Genomic DNA, 25,400 nt, shown 5'->3' with positions numbered 1-25,400 from the left:
GTGCGCTTCTTTCGCCCTTTTATTCTACGCAAAAGCGACTCGTTTGAAATAAAAGTTAAACGTTTCCTATTTATTCCGTAGCGCTGAAATGAAAAACTTGATTTCATTAAATTTGTATAGATCCGAATCGTCCACTAAATAGGACATGTATATAACAGGTGATCGATAAGAAGCGCGCAGGAATTCATCTCAAATGTTGCCGTTTATTAGATTCCCGTTCTCGTATTCACGCGGGAATAATTTGAAAGCGAAGAACTCAATTATATGATTATGTGAAGATGGCAAAAGCCCCTGCTCCGTTTCTTCGACAGTATATTCCAAACATAAAAGCGACTCATGATTGCGACTTGATTATTAAATCTTGTCCCAAATTGTGATAGATGGATTCACACAGCTACAACAGCGGCTGATCGATAAGACGCGCCCGGGAATTTTCGTTTTCCCAATTATTACAGAGCAACTCGTTCGTTATTTATTCCAACAAAAAAGTTGTTTTTTATATTATTAGATTCGGCCAGTACTATAGCAGATATAACATGACGTGGGAGTAATTGATAAAAGACTCTGTCTGGTTGTCTTCCTTTTTCATTTGGCCGCTCTCCGCTCTTCTTATATAAGGCATCAGGGGAGTGCCCAGCAATTGACGCACGCGGGACTTGTGCCAGTTTGATAATAAACCGGGACGTCGAATCGATATTCATTTGGCCTCGGCGTTGGCTTGTTGATAGAGTATGATCAAGTATGTCACAGTTGTGCCAATCAGCTGCGGTATAATTAATCATCATCAGCGCGTTAATAATCCGCCCGCGGTTGATTTGTTTATTGACACGCGTAAGAGAATTGACTTACAGTTGGAATGAGACTCAAGTTAATGTCGAAGAAATCGGCCGCTGATATTTTCGACTGCGTTTGACCCACCTCCATCAACACGCCGTTGAGCTGAGCAGAGTGAAATCAATTCCAGATGAAGTCTAATTCAATTTCAAAACGTATTATTATTATTACCTGGATGTGCAGATTGGGCAGAACGGATGAGAAATTGAATTGGCGAAGACATTTCGACGTATTGGAAGCCTGTCCCATAATATTTCTCAAATTACATAATCAGTGAACATAATTGGCTAGTCTTTAATTGGATAAACCTCTGCCTGGAGTCGATAAGATGAATAACAGACGACGAACAAGAGTGTGAAATGTTGAAAGAAACGGATGAGGAAGCGCGTCTGGAAGTTACTGCCATTGCTGAAGGCCATGGTGATTTCAAACGAGTCGCTGATGAAGCTGATGAAGCCGTGAGTCATTGCCACCAGCAGAATGAAGCCGAAGCAAGAGTTGATGCGATCCACCAGTTGACAGGTCAGAGCGTGAAGACGTCGCCAGTTTTCCAGCTGTTGGCTGACCGTGAAACTGATGGGCGCATTTGACGACGAATCGGCCGTGATTAAACCGGCCGTTTTCGAATTGACGAAGCGGAACAGGTGAATAGTCGACCAGACCAGGACGAAAAACAAAACCAAAATGCTCAAAGATAACGTCTCTGACAGTTTGGAGAGTGACGTCACCAATATCACAACGTCGATCGGCAATGTCGTCCTTAAATTATTGATGGCCAATCGAACGTTCAACCCACAATTCTTTGGGGGAGAAAAGAATCAAATGAATTAGCATTAATCACGGACTCATGTTTCAGACATTACCACAAAGATGCAGATGGTTCCGACGACTGCAATCTTCCTGCAGGTGAAATAGAATTGCCTGTCCAGTTTGGGCAATTGGAATTGAATCTTTTGCAGAATGGTCCACAAATGCTTCCACTCGTCGAGGCAACAGGCCAGCGTGTAGAAAATCAAGTGGATGGTCCCGTTGTAAAAGACTTCGTTGACGGCGGCGATGCGAATGATCATCAGATCGGACACGGTGACGTTGACCTTTTCTTCGTGCAGCAAATAATGGCTGTCGATCGTGTCGTCGTGAGTGAAAATGGCGTCCAAAATGTTGACCGAGAGAGAAATGACCAGCACTAGGAACCCCCAGAATAAGCGTCGGATCCAGCGGCAACATCTCCGGCGCAACGGTTCAACAGCAGAATCAGCCGTTGCTAATATCGTGAGTCGGTTGTCGTTCAATTCTATGCCCAAGACCGTCCGCATCCAGACGAAAATGGGATGGAAACTCCAGGTGAAATCGAACGAATCAACATCTTTATTTCGAATATTAGTAGACACGTTGATTTTGCGAGTGGGCGACATGTCGACTGGACAATTGAACAAGCGCAACTGTTCCCCCACGTTTTGTGTAGAAGGCTAATATATACGGACTATACGCAACAGTTATGCAATATCTCATTCCAATTTTGGAAATGGATCCGCATCGTTTTATTTGACCAAATTTTCACCGCGATCAAAGTGGGAATTTTCAAAAGTGTAACTTTTTCATTTTTTAAAATTGGCGCTATTTTTCTTGTCTTGGGTATAATTGATGAGAAAGAGAGTGATTGGAAGTTTATCGAATTGGAGGGCGTGGTACTTTGTCTTGGTGTGACATATTTATTTATTCCCGTCATTCTTGACGTTATAGTGTAGGCTGTGCAAATAATTCCCTCATAACACCTGCAAACATTTATAGTTGATTTACCAATGCATTGCAAGTTTATGTTGTCTTCTCCGAGGACTGGAATTGAAAGAGGATGATGACGTACGTCATGGTAATGCCAATCAACTGCAAAAACCAAATGACTTTTTTAAAACTACGAAAGGTGAAATGTTGAACCTTGACACTAATACCTTTGGAAATAACCGCGGAGTAATGTCAAAGAGTCCCGCAGCCGTTAACTTGACGGACGATTGAGACACGTCCCATTTCAAAAATTCCAACTGTCAAATCCAATCCATTTTAAAATTGTCTAGTTCATAAAATAATCGAATAGATCATAGACCTACCTGTTCGTGTCGACTTGAATCAACTCGACTGTCGATTTCTATCCGCCCCAGTGCCAGATGTATCTGCTGGTTCTGTATAGAAATGCTCAAAATGAGTTTCATAATTCTTATGGAATAATAGAATCTACCTGAATATTGATGGTGTGCGGGATAAAAGTGATGGCGATCAAATTAATGACGTGCTGGATCAAGAGAATCCAGTCGCGGACGTAGAGCCACGGGACGGCGGTCGAGTCGTAGTGCTGGAACTCGACGACGGCCACGAAACAGACCATGACAACGCTGGCCATCATGTAAGTGATTAGGAATAGGACAATGAATCCGAAACATTGGTTAATGTCGTCAATCAGCTGACAGACTTGTTGGTAGCGCTTCTTCACCGTCTTCAAGCACAATGAGGAATTCGAAGGATCGTCGTTGAGTTGTTTGAGAAGAACTTGAAACAAATCGGAGGCGATCCATCCGCACATGCAGAACAGGATCATCCCACTGACGGCGTAGATTTTCGTTGCGCACGAAATGACTTCGACCAGTTGCTGGTACAGCGGGAGTCCTATCACATCCAGCGGAACCACTAGCCCAATCATGATGGCCTCCTGTCGTCATCAAATTAATTTAATCGACAGAAAAATTTAAATTTCTAAATTTGGACCTTACCGGAATTAAGAGCAGAGCTATGACGAAGGATCGATTCAGGATTTTTCGGTTCAAATAGACTTGGACTTCCAACAGTGTCGCCCACAATTTCTTCCAGTGGCGGCGGGTTTGACACAGGAGCATCAGGTGGGCTCCAACGACCAGAAGAATGAAATTGAGGTTGTCGATGTAGAGGATCTGGGTGAAGGTGTACGAAGTGATGATGGAGAGATCCTCCTGTTTCGGTCGATCCGGTTCGACCAACATCAGCGTGATTGAAGCGATATTCGAAGCCAATGTGATGGCCAACATGAGCAGATCGTAGACATTTCCGATGAATCGACGCTCGCCCGTCAGGGAGATCCCCAAAATCTTCATCCAGATAAAAATGGGCTGAAAACGGTGATCCAGCTGACCGCCCTCGTTAGGTAGGTCTGAACTTCTCATCGTGCTGGGCTTCAGTGACGCAACAGGAAATCTAAAATTATGGCGATCGTGAACCCTCCCAGTTTGCATGCGCCTGCTGGCTCACTTGTCATTTAGTCAATAGAATTTTCTCCGTTAACAGAGTAATTAAATTAATAGCGCAAACACACACTTGTCAGGCTTTCTCCACCTGGCATCCATCAGAGACAGTTCACAACACTTGATAAAAGGAACCTACTCCTCGACAGTGCAATGTCAAATGTGTGTTGGTTTCCATTTAACACGATAGCAAGCGATGCATCACACTTGAAAGAAAATGTGAAGCATACATTGTGTGTGTGAATATTTATTTTAAAATGGTTTTAAATCATAACGCCATCTCTCAGTTCGACGAGTAGCGTTGTAACTTTCACCGGCAGATGGCTCTGAAATGGCCTTGGGCAGTGAACGGGATGAATGACTTCCATTAGTTGGCAGTCGCTAAACCGCGGAACGTATACCAGTAAGAAATAGAAATATCGTGCAGAAACTCGACAGACTATTTTAGTTTCTAAATTGTAAATAACAACACGAGAAAACAGTTCGTTACGTCTTGTGTTTTTTGTTTTTAAAATACTGAAAGAAAAGGTAACCTAAAAGTGCAGTCAAACTAACAAGAAAAAGTTCAAACATTTGTTGAATTCGACCGTTTTCCATATTGGTTCGAAGAAGCCTTATCTTTTAATTGAATTTGCTGAATTTGGCAGATAACATAAAAGTTCATCGATCTCCTCATTCCTCAGACATGATTCACTGAATGAAAATGATTCGTTTTTCCACATCCCGTGTTTCGCATTTTAAATTGTTCCACGTAACTCCTTTCGTTTTCACGTTTTAGGAACAGCCCCACGTAGCAGACTGATTTCGTCATTTGGGAACCGACATTTGGGGTCACACACACAAATCGAAAGTACTGTATAATGCATTTATTAGTGAAATCCATAAGGTGGTTCTTGTGTAGACTCAATTGTTAATTGAATATTAGTCAAAAAGAATGCGTCCTGCCACCAGTGATAATCCTTCCAGTGAAGTCCTGCCCGTCCCTCACTACTCGTATGAACTGCCAACGGTGGAGGAAGAGAGATTTGAGAAACTTTTTCGTCAATTGGATGTTAACGGCGATGGAAGGATCGACATTCTCGAACTTTCACAATCTCTTCACAAACATGGAGTGCCTGAAAACCTGAAAGAGTCATATGCAACGGTATGGTGATCACATGACTTTCGGCACAAGACTTGCTATAGCTGCCTCTTATCTGCTTGCGTCCCTGTACTAAATGTATGCTCTACCTTTTATTTCCCTGTAGAAGTTCATTCAGCAGTCCGATCTTAACCAAAGTGGGGATGTGAGCCTGGCAGAATTCATCTACTATGTTAGCGAGCATGAGAAGAAATTGCTGCTGCTGTTCTCGAACTTGGACACAGACAAGGACGGCAGAATCAAAGTCAATGAACTCATTACAGCCTTTAGGGATCTAGGCGTTGCAATTTCGCGACAAGAGGCGGCTCAACTACTAAAAAGGTCCGTATTAGACATATGTCCTCTAGAGTGTACGTCTTGTTGTTTGAGACCTTTTGTTTGGTCTGCACACCCCCTTGACTTCCACCTATCCAACATTTAGGATAGACAAAGATGGATCTCTAGACATTGGTTTCAACGAGTGGCGAGACTTCCTTCTTTTCCATCCCACTGCAGACCTGAGCGAGATCATCAATTACTGGCGACATTCAACGGTAACGAGTTGCAACTGCTGTTGATATTGATACATATGCAGTAGAGCCTAATTTTTGCACATGATGCGCACAAGGTTTCGAAAGATTTGTCACACGATTTTCAATCCAGGAAAACTTGGAAAAACAAAATGACGCATTGGCATACGGCCATGAACGTCACATCCAACTTATCGTAGCCTCTAACTAGTGTAGTTAAAATTTTTCCAGATATGGCCTAGTGCCATTGAGAACTCGAACGGGCCTGGCGAGGTTATGTGTAGTTTGATAATGGGTTTTTTTGGTGGGAAAGAACCACCCACCGAACACACGTGCTCTTTTGAGAATCTAGTCGCCTCCCCTTTTTTCCTCAGTCGCGGGTTTTCCGTTTGGGCAAACGGCTGGTATTCGCGTCATCTCTCACTTTCTCAATCGACGTTACAGCAGTCGATACACCTGTCGATCTCTTGTTTTGATTTTTTCGCAACACATATTTGTGCCATTTTTAAAAACATTCCTACCATGGTGTACGTTAGTCTTCTGCATCCCACAATCCAGCATTATTTGCAAGCCTTTGAACACCTTGACACGGTAGGCATTTTTTTTTACCTTTCCACCTTCCGATAGATTCGTTTGTTTTTTAACACGTTAGTTCGATCCGGTGTGATGAGAACTGGAAAATAGTTGTCCATTCGTGCCAAATCTGACAAAAGGCGCAGAAGGAAAGAAGAAGGCTAAACTAGTCGAGGCCGAAATGCGTGGCCTCAAATCTAATTATACAGCCGCCCAATCTGTTGGGTCTTGAACTAGTCGATTTGAAAAAAAAAAAAACCTTTGAAAGTCCTTGGCCGCTTGGGACCCCAAGGCCCACTGAACTCGTAAATGATTTTCTCATTAATCGTTTTGGGGGGCATTTTTATTTGATCAACGTCGAGACGACGCAATCATTATGAAACACGCGTTATGACATTTTGGTGTAATGGATACATAATAATTTGATTTTGTCCTTCCCCCTGTGACTTATTTCGTAACAGTACTTGGATGTTGGCGAATCCGTCACCGTACCGGATGATTTTACCCTTCAAGAAATGCTGTCGGGGATGTGGTGGAGGCATCTCCTGGCTGGAGGAGTTGCAGGCGCCGTTTCTCGAACATCAACTGCTCCTTTAGATCGTTTGAAAGTCTTTCTACAAGTAACTACTCAAATAATAAAATAATTGATTAAAACACGGCCAGTCACTTAACCAACACAAAATAACATTGATCTGATTTATTCACAGGTTCACGGATTGAACAGGTTCGGCTCACTGGCTGCTTGCGCCCGTCACATGCTCCACGAAGGAGGTGTCAGAAGTTTGTGGCGGGGCAACGGCATCAACGTAATGAAAATCGCCCCAGAGTCGGCGATCAAGTTTATGGCCTACGAAAAGCTGAAGCAATATATTAAGTCAGGCTCGCCAACTCGAGATTTGGGAATGTACGAACGGTTCGTCGCCGGCTCTATCGCTGGATGCATCTCTCAAACCACCATCTATCCTCTTGAAGTCAGTTTGAACCGCTTTTCACCTGTCGGAACTTTATCGTAACTAACAAATTTTCTCTTTTTTCTTTTTTTTTAAATCGTTCTCCAGGTATTGAAAACGCGGTTATCATTACGAACCACCGGACAGTACCGAGGGATAGTTGACGCTGCCAAAAAGATTTACAGCCGAGAAGGGGCTTCGGTTTTCTTCCGTGGTTACATCCCCAATTTGTTGGGCATCATCCCATACGCCGGAATTGACCTAGCCGTCTACGAGGTTAGTCAACATTCGTTTAGTCAACTCGTTTGAACTTTGAATGACATTGGGACGTTGATCTTTATTATTAGACGCTGAAAAAACGTTGGCTCAGAAATCACATTGATACGGAAAAACCCAGCGTGCTAATCTTATTGAGTTGCGGCACAGTTTCGTCTACTTGTGGACAGATAGCCTCCTATCCCATGGCGCTCGTTCGGACGAGACTCCAAGCGGCAGGTAAAATAATTGTGAAGTTTTTTTTTTTTAAATGAGTTTCTTAATATGTTTTTAGTTGATTTTAGTTCAATAGAGTAGTTTTGTCAACTAAATTTATTTGGTGAATTTATAGTTGCACTTCAAACAGTAGGAGGTGGGCCGACAGCGCAGCTATCGATGACAGGAGTCTTCAGAACTATTTTGGCGACCGAGGGCCCTGCTGGACTTTACCGCGGCATCACTCCCAATTTCCTCAAAGTAGCCCCTGCAGTTAGCATCAGTTACGTTGTCTACGAGCACTGTAGACAGGCGTTAGGTGTCACCATGACTTGATAGGAGGGTTTTTCTTCAGATACGCCTAGATTTTGATGAATCCGTTTCCTATGTGACATTTTGTAATTCAAGAACATTTAAATAGTAGGTCAATTCAATTCTGTAAATTATTCTGCCTTTTCTTCGCGTTTCCCTGTATGATGGAAACGATGATTTTGTACTTTTTTTTTCTACTGAAATCCAATGTTTTCACTTTCAATGAGGAGGGAATTTCTATTTCGACGCACCTTTGCTTCGTCCTTTATTAACTCACTGCGAATCGAATGATCGCGTTGGTGTATTGTCTTTGTTGCAAAATTCCGTTGTTGAGGTTGTGCTTTATGATTGTGGTACTACGGAATATACTTTCACTTGCGTGTTGTGTTGAGGGAAAATGCCTGAAATTATTGTCATTCACCCGTCTTTGGATAGATGGCGGATACATTTAGTGTTACAATTCACCGCTAGATGGGAAATGTCGTGAACAATCGACTTCAGAATGTCGTCTGCTCTCGTCATTCATTCGTAATCGTTTCCTTTTTTGTAGCTGTTAAATAGTTTCCCACGTTCGTATATTAATTTTGACAAAAATGGCTGAAGGTCTCCAAAAGAAAATGCAGCAAGAAGTTGAAAAATTCAAGGCTGTTCAAAAAGGTATTCTGGCAACAAGTTTATATGAAAAGATTCAGGGCTTGACTATTATTTGAAGAATACCAGAGTGTCATCAGCTCCCGGCAGCAGCTAGACAGCCAGTTGACGGAAAACAATGGAGTGAAAGAAGAGTTGAATCTATTGGAATCTGATGCCAATGTTTTCAAACTCATTGGCCCTGTTTTGGTAAAGCAGGACTTGGAAGAAGCCCGCCAAAATGTCAGCAAGAGAATTGACTACATCACAGGAGAAACGTAAGAAAACCGTTGAAAAGAATTCACTTTCAGCTCACAATCACAGCCTTTGTTGATGCAGGAAAAGGTTGGATAAGGCCATTGAAGACCTTGACAAGAAACAAGATGTTCAGAGAGAAGCATTGGGCAAACTTCAGCAGCAGCTCCAACAGGCCCAAGTGAAAGCTGCAATGAAAGCATAAGTTAAAAGTCACTTCAGATTCTATCTGGCATGTATTATCTTTTTTTCTCTCAATCCAAATACATCCTGGCCATTTCGTGGAAACATAAGATACTGCACCATTGGTATAAGAATAATGATACACAAAACATGTTGAGCAAGAAAAGGCGGAGAATGTGAAATAAGTTGATGGTTACTAAAATGTGCCCCACCTCGTCCAATAAAGAAAACTATGCAAATCCCCAATTCAACTAGAAGCAAAAATATGGATTATGCTAACAAGGATAATGTGGTTGGTTAGTATGTTTCTTATTTCCCGCTTCCCTTCTATAATTATTTAATCATATCAATAACAAAGAATATGTGGGGGACGATATCTTGATTTTTCGTCGCCCTAATAGTTCAAAGCTTGTGCTTTAAGAAATGCTTGTTTGACTTTGGACTTTGGAGCAACGGGACAATACGTTCCGCCTCCCTCTTTCCAGTAATGTGGGCAGCGTGGAGAGTCGAGTAGTAATGATCGTGAGTAGCTTCACCAGCGAATAAAAGACGAGGATTTTTCTCACAGGGAATTGGAGCGGCTAAATCGCTACAAATTTTACAATATTGAAAAAGTTTAATTAACGTGATTTTATTTTTGCAAGTTTCTTTCTTTCCTTACCCGAAGCTCCTATGACTAGAATGGAATGTTGGGTAGGAATAGGATCCACAAAACAGAGGATCGTTGAGCCAGTTGGATCGGATGATCCGGACGGGGGCCACCATTCCGGGGTTGGCCGTAAAGGTACGAAGTACACGAGTGCAAGTTTCGAGAATTTCCTCGTCACTCAGCGAGAGCATGGCCTGGGCTTCTTGGCCAGACACCCATGCGGCGAGTATATTGGGCTGGCGGTAGACTTCCTCAAAGCTACAAATGACCTTGTACCAATCACGTGGTAAGAGTTTCTCAGCCAAATCTTCGGCAGTCCAAGCCAGTTTCACGCCACCGAAACCTGGTTCCCAAAAGGGGCGATCGAACTCGACAAAGACTTTCTCGACTTTGCCGAATCCGATGCTTTCGATGGCTTTAACCTAAATTAACAAATTCATAAAATTGTCATGTTAAAATGTTTTTTTTTCTCACTTTCTGCAGGTTTCGATTGTTGTTTACGTACTTTCACTGGAGGAAGAGGAGGGTGGAAGATTTTGTCATGTGACCTCTTGAGTACACCAAGTGGTAGCGTGCAAATGACGTGCTTGGCTCTCCAAGTAACGCCATGATCCGTGGTGATTTTGACCGGATGATCCAGCCATTCACCCGAAGACGATCCGTTCGAGCTCTCATCCCAGAAGATTCCGGTGACGGTCGTGTCGAATTCAATGGTGCCTTTTGGCAGATTGACGTAAAACTCGTCGACCAAGGCGCGCATGCCGTTGGGCATCTTGACATCTTCTTCGGCCACATTTTCAAACGTGCCGTGCAGAATGGCTGGAACGAGGGACAGGTCGTTTCCAACGTGGGAGCGGAAGTAAAGGATCATGGAGAGGAAAATGGACTCGGCTTGTTGGCGAATGGGATCGTTCAAATCAGCGCCAAATTCCTTTTCGGCCAGTCGTTGCCAAACTTCCTCCAAGTACTGGAGCAGCGATTTGCTGGCCAGTTTTTGCTTCATGCGACTGTCGGTGCGGTAAAGTCGGCCGGCTTCCGTTTCAGCGTCGAAAAAGAGCTGGTAACACTTCTCTCCTAGTTGTCCATCAATGGTTTGCCCAGTTGACGTGTAAAAAAATCCTTTGGTTCGGTTTTCAAGGTTTAAATTGTCGCTCAACAGGGAGCGTTGCCGGGCGAGCTTGAACAGTTCATTCTCCTCGCTCCCACCGTGAATCCAGTTAGCCCCATACTCCAGGTAAGCATCGCCATGGGGTGCCGTAAACAAACGGCCTCCATATCTGTAAGAAATGAAAAAAATCGTTAAAAACTTTTGTGTCTACCTGCACTGATTAGAAACGCTTGGTAACGCCATAGCCGGTCATTGATCAAGGTCGAAAAGATTGTTTGTCGTATAAACATTGTTGTATCATCTTATTACTCAATCGATCGATCAAATTTGTTTGCACTGTTTCGAAAGATTGTTGTCGTGCGTGATCGTATGGTCAAAACGGCTACGTGATTATTTTTCCTATCACTTGACAACAATCAATTCTAACCTAAACAAAGTTCGAAAATAAAAACCAAACAAGGACGGACAAGGACAAGCTGAAAAACTGCAAGTAAATCGTAGTAAAATAATCTTCGCATTCGGCAGTTTTTCCAAGTACCGAGATGGAAATTTCTGGCGCCATTTAGAAAAGGTTATTGGACTCGAGAGATGAAACTGGAGAGGGCGGATATCGAAGTCGATTGCAGAGTGCACGTAGTGCAATTGCCGCGGGCCAATATCCTACTACTACCCTTGTCCTTTTAATAACAATTATATAAGTCCATCTAAAAATGAATCTTTAAGACTAGAACTCACCTGCTGGATGCTTCGAGGATGACGACGTTGGTGACGCCGTTTCGGCGGAGATGATCAGCCGCTGTCAGTCCGGAAATGCCGGCACCGACGATTACCACGTCGGCCGTCTTCTGCTGTTGTTGCTGCATTGTATTTGATCAGCAGACAAAAGTGTGTTTGTTTTGACAGGAGAATTGAAGACGATCCTTGATGACAGGTGAAGTGATGCTAGCAGGGGTAAAATAGGGCACTTGCAAACAGCCGGAGTTTGGAGTTAACGGAGCAACGGAGGAGGAGGAGAATGTGTGACTGTCTCGAACCGAAGCGACCGACCAGATGAAGTCAATTATCAGCAGACGAGGCAGAGAGAACCTTTTATTTTAACGTCCCAATCGAGAGAAACAGTTTTTTTTATCAGATACCAAAGAGCTGCTGCCCTCCCTCAGATGCAGCGGACTAATCTCGAACTAAAAGTAAAACACATTCGAATGCGCCCTCTTTCATATATTTTTTTCCGTTTCTTTCTCACATAAAAACTCGACTCTATAATTTCATTGATCATCAGACATGAACGTTGGCCATTTTTTTCAGGCGAGTCGACACCCATGATTACGTCTGTCGAACGCTTGGCTTTAGTCGCCGGTATATTACAACTCCCGATTTGATGTAATCCAATATCTGAGCTTGTAATTTCAGATGTCTGGTGATTATTTTTTCCCTTTTCTAAATTTTCTAATGATAAATCTAAAGAATATATGTGTGTTCAAGGACAGAGGACGAAATAGCCTATGGGTTAAAGTCTCGATGAATGTTGTTTGACTGCCCTGTCACGTCAACACCACCCAGCCAAAATAACCGTGTGATTCGCGCCGTTGATAAAAACTTTTTTTTTTTAAAAAGGACGAGACAATCGACAATACAAACTAACCAACCGGTTTTAAACAAAAATCTAATATTCATAGACACAGCAGAACTTAGGCTCAATTCAGCTATCACAGCAGGGGACGAACTAGTTTGGGCCAGTTCGTTGTCGTACGCAAGATTTGATGGATGACCAGCTTCTGGAATGGATGGACGGAAACGAGTTTATGGTGAGCGCGAGTGATTCTTTTTGATAAACGATAGCCCAAGATGACGCCCAAAATCGCATGTTTGGTATCCCCAGGGTTCTTGAACCAGAGGATATTTTCTCGAGGGTTCCATTCTTGTTGGATGCGTTCCCAAGTGGGCAAAAGAGATAGCCAGGGTGTGGTTATCTTAACATCTATGAAGAAACAAGACATCGATAAGACAATTTTTTCAACAAGGATTTCACAACATTTTTCTTTTGAGAGGGGGGTTGCTTTAAGCTAAATTTTTTTCTGTCAATCGCTATAGCGGAATTTTATTTAATACTTGAAAGTTGTAATTTGGTTACTATTATGTAACAGATTGATGTAATTTTCCCATGAGATGAACTTACTTTTGCTTTAACAGTGACTAAATCAGAATTGACTCTTATTTATGACATTTATAATTTACGCAAGGTATTTTATATCTGCCCAAAAAATACTGATAAGAGTTTTGTTATAGAAATAGAAAGTACAGTGTGCAAAATGTGTATATTCAAGATAATAGGCTCGCAATTTTCTATTTTTCAGATTAAATCAAAATAGTAATTGAATTCGGATCACATTGTAGACTAGAAGTATTATTCATTTATATTTCTATTGAATTAAATTTACTCTTCGATGCATAACTCGCATAAATTTTGATGTAGCCCTCCGGTAAGAAGTTGGCATTATAAACTGAAAAAAGAGAGGCTTTTTCCAGTTTAGAAAAAAAACTTTACTTGTAAAATTGACATCTGTTGATTAAATGGAAAAAGAGATGGGCGTCAAACCTACACAATTTTCTTTTTACCGTATGCTGAAGGCATTTGAATGGGGAAATTCTATCGAGAGAGGACACTGCTATCTGCAGCATGATTCCAGTTTTTAAATATTGTATTATTCCCGCCACTGAACGGAATTTGCCATACGGCAAGTCGGCAACGCTGAGTCAAGAAAAAAGAAACGGCTGCAAAATGGTGGCTGACTGGTTGTCGTTGATATTTATATTTTCTCGTCCTAATTTCCCTTTTTTTTTTATTTTCCTTATTTGGGTAAGTTCTCTAAGTCTTACATAATTGTTTTTGTATCTGAAATTTTTGGTTTTACTTTATCAACATCTCAAACAAGTCAATGAAATAATTGGCTGAAAAATAGAAGGCTATGAAGTCCTTCCACGTGTCCTTAGATTAAAAAATTATTTTCGTTGAGATTTGATTGAAATACCTTTGTGTTTCATTTATCGTAGTATCTTATCAATCAGTAAAAGAAATCAAGTGACAATTTTTAGGATTTTTGGGAGTGAATTCACTGCTCAACTTTGATTGTTGAAAAAGCTTTTCGAGTAATTTTTCATTGCAAGTTTGGTTATACTCTGCAAAAGATTGAAGCTCCATTAGGGTCTTAGTTTAATCAAATCATGTACATGCAAGATAGAAGTTCTATGGAAATGTGGTGCTTACGATATTGATAGAGATTGATAAAACCTAGTTTAGTAAAGAAGTTGGACTTCTCAGTGTTACCATCAGTTTGCATTACAGGTTTCCAGGAGTATATCATGACTGAATGATTTTTAATCTCATTCAAAATCAAAGATTTATTTCTAGTTCTGCTTATCGATAACCATTTTTTTGTTTTAACTGCCACATTTTTACAAAGTCTTTTCTGCTGATAGTGTATATTTACAGAGATGCTTGATTTAACAGACTAACTGTGAAAAGGCCAAAAAATAATGTCTAATTCGGAAGAGCTTGACCTCCATTTGGAATTAAACCTTCTAATCCACTTAAGTTCTGCAATTTTCATGAAAATCATTCTTCATGCTATCTTAATGCATCCGACATGTCAACCTAGTTGGAATTCAGCTTATCCGATTAATAAGAACAGTCAAATTTTCGGTCTCTTGTGCCCGAAAGACTCGAATGAAATATTGGGTTTTCCAGTTGCTCGTTCTATTGTCAGTACTTACATTTGCAATTTGAAGTGAAGTAATGGAGGTTTGATTCACCCATCGGGGGGAAAGACGCAATAATCTGTTTATCACATGTGAATTTTTCCTGGATGGGTGAAGCAGATGTCATATTCAACATCAATTCTTTATAGTTCAACCTACTATTATCTTCTTATCCCACCACAGTTGTACAAAAATGATTTAATCACTGAGTGCAGTGGCAGTTGGTGTTCTTTGCTTGTATGCAGATATTATTTTATATATTCATGTAGCTTTGTCGAAGGAAATGGCAGTCTGGAAGAAATTGAAGATCGGGGAATCGAATGCATACCGTCCATCATACGAAAGGCGTAAATCACCAGGTAATAGTAAACGTTTTTATTTACTTTTCCGTAACTAATGAGTATATTATACCTTTTAGCAGATCTGGAAACGTAAAGGTGAATGAATTTCGTCATTACTGGTGCAAACATCAGACGATCAGAGCCTGATAAAACGACTGTACACACTTCCCATTCCTGCCGGGACATTTCGTCAAATTCTTTCAAGGTAAATGTAGAGGTTCTCTTGAATAAGAGGTAGGCGGTAAGAAACAAATCATCGCTCATCGGTGCAGTCGGAAATTTTAGTTGTCAAATTTTCACTGGTCGTTAGGTTGCTGTTCCAACAGTGTTAGTACATGTAAGATTTAGTCAGTAGTTTTGTTAGTGCATCTAATATACGCATAGACATGGGAGCAGTGGGAGACAACATGGAGGGACAATCGGACATGTAAAGGGAGTGAGAATTGAACTTGGGGCATTTGGAAACGATAAAAGTTCATTTCATGATATTCCCTTATCTTTGTTTGGGCGATCTGAGGAAAGAATATTGTTAAATGGATACCTGTCTGAGAGAAGAATAGAATGTTAAGTTTCATGGAGTGTCGTAGCAGTAGCTAGGTAATGTAATCTGCATTTCTCATTCTGGAGTCCCGTGTTCAATTCCTGGCGCAGACTGTTGTTGATTCCATCAGGCGTTAGTGTATATTAAATGGGGGAAAGTTGTTTCAAGCTTCTTTTTGAATGTTGGGGTATTGAAACACAAGAAACAGTAGATCTCAATGAAGGGCGTCAATAGATGTTCTATTTGATGAGAACAAAACAACTTTATCATATTCAATTTTCCTAATTTAAAGGGAGGCGTTCTGGAGATTGACGAAATCTCTTGCTAGTGCTGTACACAATCCATTGGGTCGATCACACAATATTGGCCTCTAAATGTAACTAAATGACAAAGCATTGTTATAATCATGATTCCACCCCTGTCTAAATGTTATGGGACTGAGTAACTACAAAGATTGATCAAGCGTTAACACTTTTGCAACTTTTGAGAATTTATTGACTAAGAAAGGAGGTTTCTAACAAGGGTCAACTGTGCTCATCATGAAATGAATATGGATTGATCATGTGTTTGAAACTTTATAGATAAGTTTGCAGTTGAATATCTTAAAAAAAAGTGGTTTGAAAAGTGAGTTTTAAGCCAAAACCATTTGGTATTAATTTGATATTGTTTGCTGTAGACCCATCCCCGGCAACGTCAACCTGCAGAAGGAAGAGGCCAGTTTGCATGTCCTTCACCAGAGTTATAGATGTATTATTATATCATTTCTTATCATCTATAGCTCTGCCTTCACTTTCGAAGGTCACGGAGATCATTACGTAAAAAAGATAAAACTTTCATGCACTGGTGTAGAGGTTGGGTGAGAACGACACGTGTTGCAACATTATCAAGTAGGTCTACAATTGCCGCAAGGCTTGAGTTGAGAGGTAAGGGTGAGAAAAAGTCGTATAAAAGGAGAGAGAAAAGGCCACAGAGTTCAGTCGAGTGAACGTCTACGACACGGCAACAACTGCAGCGCACCAGATGACTTCTTCATCTCATTATCAGTTCGCAATCATGGGTAAATAATCAATTTTAATTCGAGTCTTGAATGAATTCTATCTTATGTTAGTTGTTGAAATGACTATAGTTGTATTCAAAAATTAATTTTTAAATCGTTTATTGTATAGTTAACTATGACGCCGTGCTGCAGTTGGGTGTTGCATCGTTGATGTCGACCACGAGAGAAAATCATACTGCAACATACTCTGCTCCATCTTAAAACACGGGTAAATATTCTGTTTGTTTTTAACATGGAGTTGTGAATCATTCCATATTTTTCAGTTTTTTTAATCTACTAGTTATAACTGACAATTAATGTTCAAATTCTTTACTGTTTAGTCAACTGTGGGTCGTGCTGCTTCTCTTGGGTGTTTGTATCGTTGATGGCTGGGGCGACCACGGAGTACCGATGTCTTTGAGTATGGTGGATACGAAACAGCAACGCCGCCGCCTTACTACACAACAAAGTCAATATACGCAACGTCTAGTTACTACACCGAGGCTCTCAAGTACTACACCGAGTTGTCTGCCCCAGCCTACTACACCGACGCTCTCAAGTACTACTCTTCAAGCTACTACAAAACTGAGGCTACTGTTTACTACACTAAGGCCACCGAGTATTACGCTACAACCACATGGTAAATATTCTGTTTATTCATTGAGTTTTGTCTCAATTAATTTATTGTTATATACTGTTTTTTTAATTTGCCATTTATTGATGAAATTAATTTTTCAAATTATTTACCTCCAGTTAACTATGGCGTCGTTCTGCTGTTGATTGTTGTATCCTTGATGATTGGGTCGACAACGGGTGTACCGATGTCTCGTGGGTATGGCGGATACCAACCCGCAATGTCGCCGTCTTACTGCACGACAAAAAAATACGCAACAACCGAATACTACACCGCCAATGCCCCAGAGTAGTACACAACAACTTATGATGTCCTGAACTACTACACCAAAGCCCCAAAAAATAACTGCCCGATTTACCACACGAAGGGAGCGGAGTACTACACCACGAAGGGAGCGGAGTACTACACCACGATGGGAGCGGAGTACTACACCACAAACAACGCAACTTGCTACATGGAGGTTCCTAAATGCTAGAACCGAAATTTCCATTTGATTTTATTCATATTTGTCGGTTGTCTTCATGTAAGACTTTTGGTAGTAACTTAAAGCCTGTCGTCATTTTGACAGGTGTCTGTTGGTGTTGGACTTCTTCAAGGCCAGTATCCTGCGCTGTGATATGTCTGTTTCATATTTTGGAGATGACTATTGCCTTAGTCGATCTTCATACGGACATGTTCTTGTGTTTTGACGATGTTACAAGGGTAGTTTACGAAAGAAACTTGTAACTGTTGATTTTGATAAGTCTTATAAGTAAAAGGCAAGTGGATGAACTTATGACAAGTGAAGTATAAATGAAAGACTTTGAAGTTGAGAGAAATATATTGAAACAATTCCAAAACAAGACTTGGTATAAATTAAACCTCAATGAACAAAAAACTTGTAAAAAGAATTATGTTATATTGTCCCACCTCCACCCACAATTCCACCACATTTTACAGTCACATACTCACATACATATATACACTTAAGCTAACCCGTTGGCTGCCACGCCATACAACCCGTAGGTTGCTCTCTACTACTCTACGCGCCATGTCTGAAGGATCCATGACCAAGTGGGACTTGCCATTGCTGACAAGTCCGTGCTGACAAGGGGAGGACTAAGGTGCATTGCCTTTTAACAGGCTTGCCTTGCGGCAAAGTTTGGGCTTGGCGACTCCCCGACCCCGCGGCTTTTAAACCACGAGACCGAACAGCGCGGCCCGTGCAGTGGAGAACAAATGTGTGGCAGCCAACGGGTAACTTACACAAACACAAACACAATAATACCAACAATACGATGATTCACGTTGATGACGAGTCTCGGTGTCGGTCGCGATTCCACCGAGTTTCGTTCGCACCAGGAGCAGGGGCAACGTCCGACGGAGACCGGTGACGATTGTTAAAGATGGGAAAATCCATCTTCTCGACGTCTCCTATGCATTACCTGAATCAAGACAAACAATTCTTATTAAGAGACATGCCAATAAAAAATACATAATACATATAGGCACATTGAACTGGTTTTTTAGCTCAAAGATTTAAAAATGCAATTTTTTTAACTTAAAATCAAGCTTGCAATATTGAGAACTACACACAGAACAAAGCTCACTTGCTAGTCTAAAAAAAAAATTCCGGAAGTATACCGGAAGTAACCACAGCGCCTCAACCATTGAGCTGTCATCAAATTAAACCACATATTCGTGATCTCCATGAAATTTGGGGTCGATTAGGTGTGATTTAAACGAAATCCAAAATTTGGCCAAAATCGAGAATTTTCCTGAACTATAGTTCAGGAAAATTTTCGAAACCGGAAGTACGAAAACGTAAAAAATATAACATGAACTTTACTACAAATTTTACGAGGATCACGAATATGTGGTTCTTTTGCTCCTCAAATGAATATTTACTGAACTACAGACTGAAATGAGCAAACCGGAAGTAGAAAAAAAAGCAAAATATCGAAAATTTAACAAGTGAGCTTTGTAGCTGGCATAGTAATCGTCAGTTATCACTAAATATTTCAAAAAAATAACTGCCGATAAATGTTAAAAGACATGCGCAAAGTTTCTGAAACTGACTGTTTTGACAGCTGCAAATTATCAAAAAGCCATCTAGCGTTAGAAAAAAGAAACGTCGAAGTAAAACTTCGTTGGCGCGTAAAATGACCTGATTTTGGAAACTATTACACAGCTAACGCAACTAGACTATTGATAGATAACCTACGAAAATAAGTCAATTGTTGGGTACCTGGGCATAATCGCGTGGTGAGTGACTGCAGGTGTGTAACAGCGGACGGAAGCGATCACTGAAGTGGTCCAGAAACTCGCCAAAAGAACAACAAATTGTGTTTAGAAGCAGTGAAGCTAGATGAGCGTGCGTCGCGAAGATAAGGATGTTGGTGGAAGTCCCTCTTCCGTCATGGACAAAGGTCAGCATTTGCACAAGAATCTTCGTGCCAGGACAGCACGATTCCTAAAGAAGCTGCGTGCTCTGTAAAAACAAATGTTTTACATTAATGAAAATATAACAACGAATAAAGCATATCAATCTTTACCTTTTCTAAGAAACACACTGAAATGTTCATGATAAGAACAGGAAGAGAGAAGAAACCGTAAAAATGGAATTCACAGCAACCAACAGCATAACTCCACATGATGAGATAAATTTCCTGATGCTAAAGAAAGTGTTAAGAATTATTGCAGTAGCGTGGTGATAGTGTGTATTGTTGCTTACCTTTATCATCCTTGACTCGATTGACTTTCATCAAGAAGATCTGGTACATACATGGCAGGTCACTTCACACTCTTCATGTCTCTGAAACTCTAGGTAGCAATGGGACAAGGAAATTCTCTACATTATTTACAAATTTATATGAATTTAGAAATAAAACTCTACCTATCCCTCAGCTGGGTTGTCTTCTAACCAGATGTAGAAACAGTCATAATAACAAACATGCTGTTGCAGGGTAGGCCACCAAAATTGCGAGATTCAGAAAAGATCCTATGGTTTATGAGCAAGAATACCTGTTATATGAAAATCTGAATTTTAATGGTCTTGTAGCAGTAATGGGGAAATACCTTATCTCGGCACTTTGGTATTCCACTATATGTGTGCTTCAAACATGAGTTTTACGCTTTAGACAGCATGAGAATCTAATGGATGGAAATTGACTGAGCGATAAGTCAACCTGTTGGAATGACTGACAGTATGCATCTAGAATTTGAAGAAATCAGTTGGTTCAGTATAAAAAAATAAGGAGACTAGGTCAAGATAAACGTACATATGATACCGAAGTTCAATTTGGTATTTGAAATCGCAGGAATATAAGTATAAATTAGCAACAATTTGTTTCGCCATGTTTCATGATGCAGGAACAACAAGGGCGACAATGCGACATCTAGTAATGCATTTTTGAATTTTACACGAATTTAAAGAATCCATTGGTTCGGTTTAAAAAATAAATCTGCATCTGAAAGATTATTACTTTTGTAGGTGTATTATTTAATATTTTGAAAATTTCTAACAGCCATTCAATTGAAAGCTATCCAGTAAACCATTACTTTTTTAAAAAGGTATTTGGACACCCAAGGACAATCTTTTTAGACAACCAAAAGACTTTAAGTCTTTTATAGCACCCTAAACTGTTTATCAAATCAAAAGCAATCCACTTTGTTTATCCTAAAAAAACCTCGACGAAAAATTTAGACCTACATGCACAATCAGTTTCTGGTATTATGGAAATTCTCCAAAAGTAAACCGGAAATACGGCCCTGTTTGCGGGTGCCTAAAGTAATGGTTCGATTAATATTAATGTCCTGCAGATTACAGTTCTAATAGCAAAGAAACCCGATAGCCAGCTGTTACTTTTTTCCTCCCTAGCTCTTAATCATTTCGTCCTGGTTGTGTGAGCCCATTTCTGCTATGTTTACCCATTTATGTAAATTGTGATATGTGACACTTATTACCGCACAGAATTCAGAAACTGAGAGTCGAAATGCTTTTTTGAATGTATAATTGCATACCTTAAAATATCGGGGAAAACCCTTATGAATAGGTTAGGCATTATTCGGCTCAAAAGAGCATTCCGTTGAAAATTGAAAACAAAATGAAAATTTTACGACTAACATGAAAGGCAAGCGCTACAAACTTGGTAATGACACGTTACCTCCAAATCGTCCGTTGGCGATATCACGAAACTATAAGCCGATCAATCACGGGAAAGGCCACTGTGCACATTTCCCAAGGCGTAAAATATTTCGAAACCGCCGCAAGAAGAAGCTACAAAAGGTTAGCAAACGTATGCATCACATGTTGTCGTAACACTTGCAGAAGTGACGGTCAGTATGTGAACACTTTGACCGAGTTACTTCTCGTTGCAACTCCCGTAACTCGGAACAGTTTCTTTTTTGTCTTTTCTGCTGGTCCCCACGAAAGAAAAACTGTAAATTTACGACAGCAAGAGTCCGTTAAAGAAATGTTTGTCTAACTCTCGGATAAAGCATTTTTACACAGATGACAGATGGTAAACAAAAGAGATAAATCGTCTGCTGCGACGTTGTCGGATGTTGTTGATGAAAGTTCACCACGTCAGCGAATCTGTTCAAATCTTCAACTCTTACCTTTTGAGAGACAACACGAAATGAGATTTCTGGTGGGAAAACATTTATTTGATCAGACGTCATCACATTGGATGTGCCCACGCACAGAAACAGCTGACAACAAACGTCAGAGGGCCACTAATTATATATTCACTTGATACCGTGACAGTAAACGAACAGCTTGTATAGCACACACCGTATTTCAGCCAACATTCATCTTTTCTTTATTTCCCTACAAATCGAGTGTAGCGGAACTCTACTACCGGAAAGGCAAATTCTTAAAAACATTTTTTCGATAGAAAAAATAGCGATGGACAAATAAAAAAAACCTTTTCACAATATGAAACGATGTAGCGCAAAGTCAACACATATTCTTCTTCTCGACCAGATTCTCGTTTTAAAAATGTTAGGACACAACAAATTCAATTTTATCTCATAAATAAGCAAAAAAATGGCCGTCCATTGGCGGTTTCCGCGCGTTTAGGATGTTACACAAATTGGCAATTCAAACCGGCATAAACTAGTAATCGTATAATTAATTGTTCGAATGTGGAAGGATTAAGGTTGTTTCTCAATTGGAACAACAATGGGGCTGAAGCAAGCAGATGACGCGCATCAGATTCGTTTCTTTTGATTGAAATTTGAATAAAAAAAAAGGGGTTTTTGAATTGAATTCCACACGTACCACATCAGGGCGACACTTAATTAGTGGAGTGAATTGGACGCCACCGGCTCTAGATTGTTGCTGACGGTGAGATTGAAGTGATAATTGGAGGTGCAAGTGACTTCCTCGGCCCACCAACGCTGGACGTCGGAATAGGCCTGCGACTCGATGGGTCGGTGTAGCATCTGGCACAAGTTGCACCATCCGTCGGTGGGGAACCTGTCCACCATGTAGTCTTGATTCCACGAGAAATAGTTTTGGTACAGATGGTCGTTCTGGTGCAAGAGCCACAGGTACTCGGCCAACTCCTTTGGCGAGCCGAAATCGCGGGCGTTGACGTAAGAATAGCTGGGGGCGTAGGCCCGGTAGTCGGCCTCACCGTAGACGACGGGCACGACGCCATTCTCCAGCGCCGTGTACAATTTCTCCGAGACGTAGTCTGTGCACAGGGAATTCTCAAAGGCCAGCACGAACTTGTAATCTTCACGGAGCATCTTCATGCACTGCGGGTGGAAAATAAAATAAAAAAACAATCAAGAATTTAATTTCCATTTTCTTTGACATTTTTCTCACGAATTCATACGACACAAACGTGGGGGGTTAGAAAATGCAGAAGCTCACTCACGCCAGTAAGGGATATAAATCCCTGTCAAGTCTTAAAAAAAAAAGGCAGCCCGGCACTATAATACACGGCGGATCGTGAAAGGATTTTTTTTAAAAAAGAGAGTATCCCGACAAAGGCAAATAAAACTGGTGGGGGACGAAAAGTACCACAAGGTCACGTTCAACGATTCTCCCGCGGGTAAAGTCGAGTGGATATTATGCACACACAATATAACCAAGGTAATTGGGTACGTTGTTTTTATTGGCCGAATGAAAATAAATAAAAGTAGGAGATGAAGTAGGAGGAATTGTTTTTTTGCATTCACGCAAGTTTTTTTTTTATCTGGTGGCGAGTGAACGAAATGATTAGCATCCCAACGGCCACAACAACATTCGAAAGTGGTTTTTTCGGTTATGTTCTTTTGTTTTTTACGGGTTTTTGCCGACGAAATCATGTGGAAAAATATTTCGGTGGGAGACCCTACACGCGGAACGCACGCAGAGAGAGAGAGACAAAGTTAAAAGGGATATCACGCACCTGTTCGTGACTGCCGCAGTATTTGTGACCGCACCCGCCGTAAATGTCGACAGAGATGTGCCTGGCCAACTGGCGCACGTAATTTTCCCGCCGCACCGACGTCGGGCAAGTTGACGTAATCCAGGCGACGAGCTTCTTCTTGTGCGGAATCCGACGCTGCACAGAGTTGGCCGTCGGACGCGTTTTGCCGTAACTCTTGCGCATCGTTTTACTGGCCACCAGAGATCCGAATGGATAGCGATGAATAATATCGGAATCTCGGCGGTAAGTCATTGTCCAATTGAATTTGTCCTTGAAAATTTAAATCGTTGTTATGTAATCTCCTTTTTTTAACTTTTGAATTAATTTACTTGTAAGAATTTCGGGATGGGAGCCAAATTGACTGGCGATGTAAAGGAATAAAAGATCCAGCGCTGGTGATCGAAACGAACGGGAGGCATGTCGGAGATGTTGAGATTTCCCGAATGGAAAATGATGGCGTGTGACTCATTGAGCAACAACCTGTCGGTGGTTGTTTTGCAGTTGGAAACCCGGCAGCCGGCCGTCTCGAACGGTCTTGAACCCAATCCGAAATCGAAACTGGCGCTTCCGTGGTATTTCGTCCAGAAAAGGATTATCTTTGGTTCACCATCTGACGAATCCACGGCTCGCTGTACATGCGCCATCAATCAAATCAAAAATCAAATTTTAGAATTGCCACATCGGAAAACAAAAGCGTCTAGTAATGCCATTGAAGTTGGGAAAGAACAAAAACGTATCACCAAAAGGTTTTGGTATGACATAAAAGGCATTCGAAGCGTTTGCTATCAGCTGAAATTCTATCTAGAAATAACTCACCCGTTCACGCGGGTGAATTTCCATCGGTTTCTGCAACAAAATAACAACCCGAGAAATACTTAATTCAGTGAATGAAACGGTGAAAAGGTCGTTGAACGACGAGTGAACAATTACCTTTGGTTCCCAGTTGTGGAAACTGTAGTGCAGCTCGGAATCGATTTCATCGTGATCGTGATATTCGCCGTTGGAGCGGAGTCCGATGAGACACAGGCACATGAGCGACGAAACCAAGGCGTAATATCCGGAATTGCGGGTCAGATTGAGCTGGATGCTGTTCCAGTAGCGGTTGAACCTGCGGTTGTTGACAAACGGCCGTTTCATCTTGTCCAGCATCGTCTGCCGGGCGCTGATTTGCGACTCCATCGTCGACGGGCGTCGCACTAGAACAGAAATCCGCGTCGGCTGGTCCAAACTTCCCACGACGGAAAGGTACGAATTCCTCGTGACGGACGGAATGCTGGAAAAACACACAAAATTTCGCTCGGAAGGAGTTGTGTATCGTTCAGACGGCCGACGCTGACTGAGACGAAAGACGACAGACCCGACTGGTTTTTTCTTTTAAAAAGACGTTCAACTCTTCCCTCCCTACGGAGATGAACCTCCTTGTCTTTTTGGGTTGGATCTTCTCCAGCTCACACACATGGTCTCTCTCTTGTGCGTGTGCATAGGACCTTCCCGTTAGTGTTTGGCTATATAAATTCAAGGACAATCGCCCCTCGGCAATCCGCCGTTCCCTTCTGTTGCGTCCATTTCTTGGTGGCTCCAGTCTTCTTCTTCTTTTTTCAAAAAAATAAACTTGCCGCCATAACGTGAGCGCTGTAATACTCAACTACGGAATAAGATTGATGATCTCGGTCCATTCGATTCGCGTCTGATCTGCTGAAGATAACAGAAATAAATAAATTCTTCCGGGCTTGTAAACGTTTTATAAATACCAAGAAATGTTGGTGTCGCCCATGTTTGGTGATGATTGGCCAACTACAAGGTGATG

At 41.3% G+C, this 25,400-nt stretch overlaps 5 protein-coding genes and 4 long non-coding RNA genes across 15 annotated transcripts; 4 read left to right on the top strand and 5 right to left on the bottom strand.

The window, feature by feature from the left end:
* Positions 1–419: 419 nt before the first annotated feature.
* On the bottom strand, positions 420–2,322 carry LOC124197548 (gustatory and odorant receptor 24-like). Its single transcript, XM_046593077.1, has 4 exons — positions 1,143–2,322; positions 1,006–1,074; positions 850–939; positions 420–763 (listed from the first exon to the last, which is right to left on the bottom strand). The coding sequence occupies exons 1-4, from the start codon at positions 1,299–1,301 to the stop codon at positions 698–700; spliced, it is 384 nt and encodes a 127-aa protein (XP_046449033.1). The 5' UTR covers positions 1,302–2,322; the 3' UTR covers positions 420–697.
* Positions 2,323–2,369: 47 nt separating this feature from the next.
* Positions 2,370–4,312, bottom strand: LOC124197536 (putative gustatory receptor 2a). The gene is made up of 5 exons (XM_046593054.1): positions 3,597–4,312; positions 3,068–3,535; positions 2,940–3,011; positions 2,784–2,873; positions 2,370–2,718 (listed from the first exon to the last, which is right to left on the bottom strand). The coding sequence occupies exons 1-5, from the start codon at positions 4,089–4,091 to the stop codon at positions 2,650–2,652; spliced, it is 1,194 nt and encodes a 397-aa protein (XP_046449010.1). The 5' UTR covers positions 4,092–4,312; the 3' UTR covers positions 2,370–2,649.
* Positions 4,313–4,433: 121 nt separating this feature from the next.
* LOC124197532 (calcium-binding mitochondrial carrier protein SCaMC-3-like) lies at positions 4,434–9,234 on the top strand. 5 transcript variants are annotated; one of them, XM_046593049.1, is made up of 11 exons: positions 4,750–5,244; positions 5,348–5,562; positions 5,663–5,774; positions 6,785–6,943; positions 7,031–7,294; positions 7,382–7,549; positions 7,621–7,768; positions 7,881–8,058; positions 8,649–8,713; positions 8,769–8,964; positions 9,026–9,234. In XM_046593049.1, exons 1-11 carry the CDS (start codon positions 5,035–5,037, stop codon positions 9,144–9,146), a joined length of 1,836 nt encoding a protein of 611 aa, XP_046449005.1. In that variant the 5' UTR covers positions 4,750–5,034; the 3' UTR covers positions 9,147–9,234. The 5 variants fall into 5 exon arrangements, with proteins under 5 accessions (XP_046449003.1, XP_046449001.1, XP_046449004.1 ...); XM_046593047.1 differs by lacking the exons at positions 8,649–8,713; positions 8,769–8,964; positions 9,026–9,234 and adding an exon at positions 4,434–4,503 and having other exon boundaries at positions 4,879–4,950; positions 5,026–5,244; positions 7,881–8,454; XM_046593045.1 differs by lacking the exons at positions 8,649–8,713; positions 8,769–8,964; positions 9,026–9,234 and adding an exon at positions 4,449–4,628 and having other exon boundaries at positions 4,879–4,950; positions 5,026–5,244; positions 7,881–8,454.
* Positions 6,649–7,108, bottom strand: LOC124197561. Its single transcript, XR_006876237.1, has 2 exons — positions 7,010–7,108; positions 6,649–6,947 (listed from the first exon to the last, which is right to left on the bottom strand). It is a non-coding gene; the product is annotated as an uncharacterized LOC124197561 (long non-coding RNA).
* Positions 9,159–12,065, bottom strand: LOC124197531 (spermine oxidase-like). Its single transcript, XM_046593043.1, has 4 exons — positions 11,617–12,065; positions 10,279–11,050; positions 9,786–10,195; positions 9,159–9,713 (listed from the first exon to the last, which is right to left on the bottom strand). Exons 1-4 carry the CDS (start codon positions 11,742–11,744, stop codon positions 9,527–9,529), a joined length of 1,497 nt encoding a protein of 498 aa, XP_046448999.1. The 5' UTR covers positions 11,745–12,065; the 3' UTR covers positions 9,159–9,526.
* LOC124197560 lies at positions 11,957–13,243 on the top strand. The gene is made up of 3 exons (XR_006876236.1): positions 11,957–12,068; positions 12,161–12,686; positions 12,761–13,243. It is a non-coding gene; the product is annotated as an uncharacterized LOC124197560 (long non-coding RNA).
* A 387-nt stretch (positions 13,244–13,630) lies between these two features.
* LOC124197559 lies at positions 13,631–16,251 on the top strand. 2 transcript variants are annotated; one of them, XR_006876235.1, is made up of 4 exons: positions 13,631–13,738; positions 14,907–14,996; positions 15,056–15,183; positions 16,196–16,251. It is a non-coding gene; the product is annotated as an uncharacterized LOC124197559 (long non-coding RNA). The 2 variants fall into 2 exon arrangements; XR_006876234.1 differs by lacking the exon at positions 13,631–13,738 and having other exon boundaries at positions 14,648–14,996.
* A 63-nt stretch (positions 16,252–16,314) lies between these two features.
* LOC124197553 lies at positions 16,315–18,028 on the top strand. 2 transcript variants are annotated; one of them, XR_006876201.1, is made up of 5 exons: positions 16,315–16,576; positions 16,686–16,784; positions 16,897–17,195; positions 17,309–17,649; positions 17,758–17,957. It is a non-coding gene; the product is annotated as an uncharacterized LOC124197553 (long non-coding RNA). The 2 variants fall into 2 exon arrangements; XR_006876200.1 differs by having other exon boundaries at positions 17,309–18,028.
* A 3,786-nt stretch (positions 18,029–21,814) lies between these two features.
* On the bottom strand, positions 21,815–25,276 carry LOC124197529 (4-galactosyl-N-acetylglucosaminide 3-alpha-L-fucosyltransferase 9-like). Its single transcript, XM_046593040.1, has 5 exons — positions 24,524–25,276; positions 24,410–24,439; positions 23,923–24,222; positions 23,573–23,863; positions 21,815–22,934 (listed from the first exon to the last, which is right to left on the bottom strand). The coding sequence occupies exons 1-5, from the start codon at positions 24,770–24,772 to the stop codon at positions 22,473–22,475; spliced, it is 1,332 nt and encodes a 443-aa protein (XP_046448996.1). The 5' UTR covers positions 24,773–25,276; the 3' UTR covers positions 21,815–22,472.
* Between the last annotated feature and the right edge of the window lie 124 nt (positions 25,277–25,400).

Source organism: Daphnia pulex, chromosome 7 (genome assembly GCF_021134715.1).
Source record: "Daphnia pulex isolate KAP4 chromosome 7, ASM2113471v1".
Lineage (NCBI taxonomy): Eukaryota > Metazoa > Arthropoda > Branchiopoda > Diplostraca > Daphniidae > Daphnia > Daphnia pulex.
The sequence above is the reverse complement of the archived record's forward strand: the minus strand, read 5'-3'. Positions and strand labels throughout refer to the sequence as shown.